The 8,419-nt window shown below is 61.6% G+C and overlaps 1 protein-coding gene across 2 annotated transcripts; it reads right to left on the reverse strand.

Moving 5' to 3' along the window:
• Positions 1 to 633: 633 nt before the first annotated feature.
• Tle5 (TLE family member 5, transcriptional modulator) lies at positions 634 to 8,033 on the reverse strand. Of its 2 annotated transcripts, none has more exons than XM_052747053.1 (7): positions 7,876 to 8,033; positions 6,229 to 6,326; positions 3,438 to 3,501; positions 2,874 to 2,918; positions 2,639 to 2,701; positions 2,049 to 2,123; positions 634 to 1,572 (listed from the first exon to the last, which is right to left on the reverse strand). In XM_052747053.1, the coding sequence occupies exons 1-7, from the start codon at positions 7,900 to 7,902 to the stop codon at positions 1,354 to 1,356; spliced, it is 591 nt and encodes a 196-aa protein (XP_052603013.1). In that variant the 5' UTR covers positions 7,903 to 8,033; the 3' UTR covers positions 634 to 1,353. The 2 variants fall into 2 exon arrangements, with proteins under 2 accessions (XP_052603013.1, XP_052603012.1); XM_052747052.1 differs by having other exon boundaries at positions 634 to 1,575; positions 7,876 to 8,029.
• Between the last annotated feature and the right edge of the window lie 386 nt (positions 8,034 to 8,419).

Genomic DNA, 8,419 nt, shown 5'->3' on the forward strand with positions numbered 1-8,419 from the left:
ACCCCAAGATCCAGGGTGAACTCTGGGCCTTGTGGTCCTTAGGCCTGGGCTCTAGCAACAACGTGCCTCCAAACACAAAGGCAGTCTGGGCCGGTGGCACAGAGGCAGGAGGATCTCTGTGAGGAGTTTCAGGCCAGCCTGGGCTACACAGAAAGACAGTGTCTCAAGAAAACAAACCAGTCCAACAGAAACAGGGCCCCTGAGATGGCTCCGTGGGTAGAGATGATTGTGACGAAGCCTGACGTCCTGGGTTAGATTCCCAGGCCCACATGGTGGAAGAGAACAGACTCCCGCAAGGCATCTGAGTGGACGCACACACACTAAACCAGTCAATGTAAAAAATGAAGCAAAAGCAAATGGAGATTCGTGCCAGAACCTTCCCACGGACAGCCTAGCTTGGAAGGGATCCAGGGAGCACTCAGGCCATCTCTCAGAGGGTAAGCAGGGCTAGGTGACATCCCCAGGGATGCCACAGCCACCTCTGCTCACCCGTGAGCTCTGCTGTGTGACCCTGTGTCCGTGGCTCACCCTCTCTGGGTCCTTGCTCGCCGGAGGGGCCTTTTGTCCAGGGACAGGGGGTGTCCTTAGGAAAGGGGTCCCCACCCCACAAGACAGAGTCAGGGACACAGTGGCCAACCTTTTCATGTCTTTATTTTAAAGGCACAGCTAGACCCCACCCTCAGTACAGCAATCTCCCTGCTCCCAGGGAGCCCAAGACGACTCACCAAAGCTAACTATATACACAGACACTCGTGGGGCTTCGGTCTTTTTATCTTTTTTCTTTCTTTAAATCCCCTTTCTTAGAAGACAAGCTATAGAATACGGGACAAAAAAAGGAATAATAAACAAACCAACTTCAGATCCCTCACGTTTATTCGGGACAGGGAAGAAGGGAAGTCTGTGTGCGCCCACACCCACTGCAGTCCCCGAGCCTTCGCACAGCTTCCTCTCTGTCCCTTTTGTGGGCAAGGGAACCGGGCTGGGTGAGCTGGGGGTGGGGGTAGGTCTGGACCTAGCAGGTGTGCAGCGTGGGAAACAGAGAAGGGGGACGGGGACGACTCGGGGTGCACAGGGCGGAAAGGGACAGCTAGCGTTGCGTCGTGTACATTCTGGGCCAAGATTGGTGGCTGTGGCCCGGGTAAATGTTGCAGGTGGGGGACTTCTTCCTGCTCCCTGTAGCCTGGGGTGTCCCTCTGGGGTCCCCTAGGCCCACGGTGCACAGCAAGAAGGCTGGAACGAGGACTGGGGGTGGAAGCCTGGGTAGTGACCGAGCTGTGTGCTGTGTGGCCCTCGGAACACTGAGTCCTCTCTGTGCCTGTCTCCCCTCCCCCCTCCCCTCCCCCTCCCCAGGAGCTAATCCGACTTCTCGCCGTCATCCTCCTGGTGGGTGTCCCCATCGTGTCCGTTCTTGTCCTCCTTAGAGAGGTGGGTCTGAGAGCCCAGCGCGGAGAGTGACAGGAGGCCGGTGCCCGCGCTGACGGCCGGGAGCGAAGGCGGCTGGAGCCCCACCGGCAGCGGTGTCAGGGGCAGGGCCAGCGCCTGCAGCTGGGACAGCTGGTGAGCCTGGAGCTGCTGCTGCGGGGTGGGGGGGACGGGGTCAGCACAGGGCGCTGTCCCCTGCCCATCCAGGTCATCTGCCTACCTGTGTCCCCATCATCCGTCCCCTGCCCATCCGGGTCAGCTGTCCTTTGTCCATCCAGGTCACCTGACACCAGCCCATCCGGGTCACCTGTCCCCTGCCCATCCGGGTCAGCTGTCCCTTGTCCATCCGGGTCACCGGCCCCTACACATCCGATCACCTGATACCTACCCATCTGGGTTACCTGTGCCCTGCTCGTCTGGGTTATCTGCCCCCCCAGGGCACCTGTCAAGACACCTGCCCACATGGGTCCCCATTACCTGTCAATCATCTGCCCATTTGTGTCCTCATCATCTGTCTCCTGCCTATCCGGGTCACCTGTCAGTCACCTGCCCACCTGGGTCCCCCATCTCCTGTCATCAACCCACGTGGGTCACCTGTCCCCCGCTCACTGGGGGCTCCGACTTACTCGGATGATGGAGTTCAGCTCGGGAGCCGTGACCTGCTTGGCTCTCTCGATGGCTCCCAGGACCTGCTGCTGATGCTGGAATAGGCAAGGGGAGGGGACAGAGGGGTCAGGTGACTGTTCTCTCAGGCAAAGGGACAATCAAGTGAGAAAGGGATTGATGCAAAGAAATGGGGGACGGGGGAGCTTCTGTGCAGGGGCGACCACTGGAATGCACAGGGAAGCCTGTCCTAGGTGCTCAGGGGGACGGCGCTGGGATGGGCAGGGCCTGCGGAGGGCAGGGCCTGGGGAGGGCAGGGCCTGGGGAGGGCAGGGCTTGGGGTGGGCAGGGTTAGGAATCCAGCTTGGGGGATTTCTTCTAAAAGCTGGTCTGCAGGAGCCACCTGCCCACCCAGGTGCCCCATCTTCTACCCCCTGCCAGCTCACCCGGGTCCCTTTTATGCCCTGGTGACAAGCAAGCCCCCCCTCCCCACAGGGGTCTGACCCTGCTGCACTTCTCTTTGCTAAGTTCAGAGAGGGAAGGCTTGTGCCCCCAAGGGCGCCCAGCAAGGTGCCGAGGGAACCCCACTGCCCCCTGCCGGTGGCTTGCTTACCTCCTGTGATAAATAGGGCAGGACCTGGGCACAGATCCCATTCAGCCTCTTCACGATTTCAGCCTGGAACACACGTGAGTTCCCCTCAGTGCCTGGGGGACACTTGGAGGGGACGAGGGCTGAGGCCATGCCAGCGGGCCACCCAGGCCCACCTCGGGTGGGGGTAAGAGGAGTGGCCTTAATTCTCTGGGAGTCACAGGGCACCGCGGTGACGGCGGAGGGAACGGAGGCTCACCTGTTTGTGCATCTCGATGTTCAGTCCATAGGACATCTCGTAGTACTGTGGGGTGGAGAGAAGAGCGTCATGGACCATAGGGGTGTGGCCTTCTGGTGGCCTGGCTCTCACCGCACATCCCAGCATTCCTCGCGCGCCCCCCCCCATCCAAGGAGCTCCTATTTGTTCTTCAAGACCCCTGCCACAATGCCCTAAGACCCCAGCAACCTCCCCTGCAGGGAACTACAGGTCCTGTGGGGGTTAGGAGGGCTCCGGTCACGGAAGGGTTAAGAGATGCCGAGCCCGATAGCCTGGAGGGAGGGGACTGGCGGTGGCTTCCCGTTGCTTCCGGCTAGCTGGCTGCCCTGACTTCCACCGCCGCCGCCGCCGCCGCCTCCGGCCACCAAGGACAGCGGGTCCTGGCAGGCCCAGGGTGCGTGCGAGGCGGCGGTTTGGCACCTCGGCCACTACCTGGGCTGGCAACCAGGCCACCCTCGGCCGCGGGGACTCAGCAGCAGGCACCTGCAGTGTGTGGGGAGTCTGGGGTCGCCCGCCCTGACCCCCGGGCCCCCGAGGGGACTTTACCATGACGTAATGCCGCTGCATCTCTGATTTCTCGCTGGCCAGCTTGTCACACTCCAGCTTGAGGCTGAGGACACACAAGGGAGGCTGAGGACCCTCCACCAGCTAAAACCTTTTTGGTTTCTGTTTTTGAGGCAGGGTCTCATGTAGCCCAGGCTAGCCTTCAACGCACTATGTACATAGCTGAGGATGACTTTGAACTCCCGATCCCTCTGCCTCAGCCTCCTGCGTGCTGGGCGACAAGCCTGCATCACCAACTGAGCCCCAGCTGTGAGCTGCAAACTGAGAAGCAGCCAAACACCACATCTGGCTGCACTGTAGGACGGCCCCGGGGTTTTCTGCAACCCTGGGCAAGCAGGGTTGCCTCAGTTTCCCCCACTGTGATATTATGAGAGCATTCTCAAGGAAATAACAACCACCAAGGCAGAGGTGCCTTTGTGAGCGACTGATGAGGTCTGCAGAACTCACCCTCCATCTTAACATGTGACTCAGTGGGAGCCCAGAGAGGGTGAGTGAGTGGTTCAAGGTCACACAGCCGGGCAACCGTCCAGGGACATTCTCCACACACAGACAGACACAGCAGAAGAGACTGAGGTGGCCAGGGCTGAGTGGGACAGAGCCAGAGAGGCCCCCTAACGATCCTGGCTTCAGGAACCGTCTACATGGCCAGCCCTGATGTCTCCCTAGTTGAGTTCCCATGCTGTGTGATTCTAGGCCAGCGGCTCTACCTCTCTGGGCCTCAGTTGCTTCCTCTTTGAAGTAGCCAGGACTGTGAGGGGTCAGCGGGGTCAGAAGGCCTGTGGCTTGCTGACAGCGCTGGCCACCAGGCCTGGAAACCCACGCAGAGGAAGGAGGGAAATGACACGCCCCCCCCAGTTGTCCTCTGACCTTCACACTGTACATGGCACCCCCAAAAAATGTAAGAAATGTTTCTTTTTAAATCCAGAAACAAACAAGGAAAAAAAAAAAAAACACCTTAAGAACGTGAGAGAGACAGGAGGATAGCCACGAATTCTACCCTATCTAAAAAATAAAAATCCCAGCACTCAGAAGGCAGAGGCAGGAGGATCTCTGTGAGTTCGAGGCCAGCCTGGGCTACAGAGCGAATTCCAGGACAGCCAGGGCTGCACAGAGAAACCCTGTCTCGAAAAACAACAGCAACAAAGACAGACAGACAGACAGATAAATAAAAGCAGCCACAGGGCATCTCAAGGCCCTCACCAGGCCAGGACCCACCCTGGCTGGTCTAGCCTGGTCGCACAGCTGAACCTGTTTTCACAAAGTAACTGAGTATCTTTGAATGGGCTAGCACCAGGGCTCAGCCAGTCCAAGCGACTGCGGTTCAAGCACAAGGACTGGAGTTCGAATCCCAGCTCCAGTCCTGGGATGCCCAGGCTTGTGTTATGTTCTCCCACTCGGTGAGGGTTGCAGGGGCACGGGGGGTCGAGAAACCGAGGGGGGCACCCCTGTCATGCGGTGGCTACTAACACACACACACACACACACACACACACACAGGAATAAATAATAATAAGTCTGGACCGGGTGTGACTCAGCCGTGAGCAGCAAGAGAAAGGGAGAAAAGACAAAAATTATCCCCAGGGAACTTATTCTAAAGTGTGGATGTTGTTCCCGCGGGGGACTTCCTCACCCTCACTCCACACAGCAGGGAACCCAGGCCCAGCTCACAGCAGCTCAGAGAGGGCATTCTCCTTGGGGATGGTGCACAGCAGCCTGCGGATCCTGGTCAGCCAGGCTCGCCCTGGGCGGACCACGGACCATGGATCCAAGTGGGAGACCAGAGCCCCGGGGGTGGGGGTGGGGTGGGGGCCTGCAAAATGGCAAAGCTGGGGGTTGTGGCCCAGCAGGGAGCTCACAGGCCTAGCATAGGAAGCTCCTCTGGACCCTTTCCTTCCGTGTCAGCTCAAGGTCATCCTTGGCTACAAAGGGAGCTGGGGAAAGCCTGGGCTACATGAGACCTTGTCTCAAAATAAATACCAAAAAGTAGAAATAATAAAATTTTTTTAAAAAGCTTCACAAAATCTGAGATTTCCTTTTTCTTGGAGAAATCTGAAGGTCTTTCAAAGTCTTTATTATTATTATTATTATTATTATTATTATTATTATTATTATTATTATTATTACATTGTTGTTGTTATTATTTGTTTCCTGAGACAGAGGTTTGCTCTGTACCCCAGGCTGGCTCAGAACGCCTCCATCCTCCATCCTCCAGTCTGTGTGTCTGAGAGCTGGAATGTCGGGTCTGCACCCCCATGCCCACTCACTGTTGGGGTGTAGGGTCAAATGGGAATCCTGGGCCACCCTCTCCCCAACCCCCCAGCTTCAGGCTGCTTCTGTGCTGTGCAACCCCTTGGAAACTGCTGACCTCTCTGGGCTTCGGGGTGATCAGTTTCACACATGAGAAACAGGAAAAGGATTTGTGGGAGCCCACCGGCTGGAGGGTCTGTGGGACACCAGCAAGCTCCCCCACGCCACAACTGGGCAGAAAGAGAGAGCAAGGCTGTGTGAACCTGGGCTGGTTGCTCACTGGGGACGCAGCCTCTGAAGCCATGAGCACCGTGCCTCAGTTTCCTCCTCCACACTATGGGGCTGCTGGTTTGGTTTTGAACACGGGGTGGCATGTAGCCCAGGCTGGCCTCCAACTTGCCAAGTGGCTGAGGACGACCTTGAACTGCTAACCCTCTAGCCTCCACCCTTCCCAGCCTTCCTCCAGGCCGCAATCCAGGACAACTCCTATATTCTGAGGTGCGGGCGGCCCCCCGGCCCGGCTCACCTGTGGTACTGAGCTTGCAGCAGCTGGAACTCGTCTTTGATGCGGTCACAGGAGTCGGAGGTGGTGAACTTGAGCTGCTGGGGGAGGTGGGAGGAGCCCTGCGGGTGCGGGGTGGGGGTGGGGGTGCGGGAGGGTGAGCGCCCCGCCCGCACACGCCCCACTTCCTGGGCTGTTCTGCAGGCCCCGGCAGCACTCTCCCAGGGAGCCAGGAGGGGGCTGGGAGGCCCCCAGGCAATGGGGCGCTTTTAGCGCTGCTCATTTGGGGGGGCATGCACCCGTGTAAAGGAGTCATCCCTGTCCTCCAGCTGCCCCCTGAGGGGTCCCCAGCAAGCCCCTCTACGTCAAGCACCGGCCTCCTTTCAAAGCCAGCTTGGAAGACGCACCTAGCTACCACCCCACGTTTCCTGGGGGTACCCCCATCACACCTGTTTCCTCAGCGGTGTGCTCTTCCAGGAGGGGGCCCCCCCCAAAGCTGCCCAGCCCCAGGGGTGCCTCGTGGGGCTCCCCCCCCATGCCCCAGTCAAAGCCATGGGGAGAACACAGGCCTGGGAGTCGGGGAGGGAGCTTGTAGCTGGGGGGGGCGCGGGCGGGGGGGGGGCGGGCGGGGGCGGGCCGAGCGGTGTCCCTGGGGGTGAGGGGATGCACAGGGCTGGCATCTGAGGACACTGGGCCAGGAGTCGGGGTGTAAGATCCTCGCATCTGGGGAGCAGAGTTAGCGTCTGGGGGGCAAGGTTGGGAGCTGGGGTGGGAAGCAAAATGGACCCTGGCTTGGATGTGGGGGGGGGACGGCGCCTGGAGCTGGGGGGGACAGGCGTTGGGGGGGGGGCTCGGGCTCCGGGCAGGGACACCCTGGGCATTATAGGGGCGCAGGGTCCCCCACACTCTGGTGCTGAGGGTGCAGGATGGGGGCTGGGAGGAGGCAGGCCTCTGGGGTGCGGGGCCTGCAGCTGGAGGACGCAGGGCCAGGCTGGGGGGTGGCGCTGGGCCCGGATGGTGACGCCAGGCCCGACCAAGCTGGAGGGAGAGGCAGGGGGTGCGGGGCCTGGATTCGGGGGGTGCGGGGCAGCAGACTTAGGGACAAGGCAGATCTGAGGTGGAAGGAAGTGCAGGGCCTTGGACTTGGGGGCAGGCCGGTCTGGAGCTATTAGCGAGCTGGGCCTGGGGGGTGCAGAGCCCAGAGGTGGGGGTGCAAGGTCTCAGGCTGGAGGACATGCGCGGCCTGGGTTTGGGGTGCTGCAGCCCTGGGCCTGAGCCCCAGGGCTGGGAGACAGGCCGGATGCGGCTGGAGTGGGGTGCGGGGCCCTGGGCTGGGAGACAGGCTGGTCCGGATCCTGGGGGGAACCTTGGAGTCGGGATGGGCAGGGGGTGGGGAGGCTCGGGGCCGGGATCAAAGTTCAGGGATCCGGGGCTGAAGGATGCAGCGCTGGGCCGGTGGTGTACGCACGGCCTGGGCTGTGGGGCGCAAAGACCCTGGGGACAGAGCCCCGGGCTGGGGGACAGGCCTGTGGGAGCTGGGGGCGCGTGAGGAGCCCCTGGGACAGGCCCCGGGCGGGGAGACAGGCGGGATCCGAGCTGGGGGGGGGTGCAGTGAGCCGAGCTGGGGGTGCAGGGCGAGCTCCGGGGTGCAGCGCGTGGGGTCCCCCTTACCGAGTGCCGGCTTTGCGGAAACATCATGTCAGTCGCGGGGGGCGCGGGCTGCGCCCCGGCTTGGGCGGCTCGGGGGGCGCCGGGCGGCCGCGCTTTGTCCCCGATCGGCAGCTCCGGGGCCCCGCGTCCCGCCTCCTGCGCCGCCCGCCGCCCGCCCGCGCCGCCCGCGCTATTGTGTAATGGCGACGCGGTGCCGCCCGGGCTCCCGCTCCACCTGCCGCGCCCGGCACTGCGCAGGCCCGGACGCCCCACCCGTGACCTTGGCCCCGCGCGCCCCGCCCCCGCCGCGGCCCCGAGCCTCGGCCCGAGGCCTGCCTCAGTGCCCCCCCAACCCCCCCGCCCGCCACAGCCCCCAGGCCACAGACCCACAGCCTGGGCGCCCAGGCTCCAAGGTGCATTTATGGAGCGCCTATGATGTGCCTCGTCCTCTCTGGAACGGGGAGGGTTGGGTTGGCACGGCTTGGGGGGTGCCACACTGCTCAGCACTGTCTGTGGGACGGTGACCCTCGTCCCACAGATGGGGGCCAGGCCTGTCATCCACTGA

Source organism: Peromyscus californicus, unplaced genomic scaffold (assembly GCF_007827085.1).
Source record: "Peromyscus californicus insignis strain IS unplaced genomic scaffold, ASM782708v3 Scaffold_1__1_contigs__length_55948999, whole genome shotgun sequence".
Lineage (NCBI taxonomy): Eukaryota > Metazoa > Chordata > Mammalia > Rodentia > Cricetidae > Peromyscus > Peromyscus californicus.

Coding starts and splice junctions, on each gene's coding strand:
- Tle5 (XM_052747052.1), bottom strand. CDS start 7,902: ATGATGTTTCCGCAAAGCCGGCACTCG. Junction 6,327..7,875: donor TTCCGCAAAGCCGGCACTCG/GTAAGGGGGACC, acceptor CCGCACCCGCAG/GGCTCCTCCCACCTCCCCCA. Junction 3,502..6,228: donor CTGCAAGCTCAGTACCACAG/GTGAGCCGGGCC, acceptor GTGTGTCCTCAG/CCTCAAGCTGGAGTGTGACA.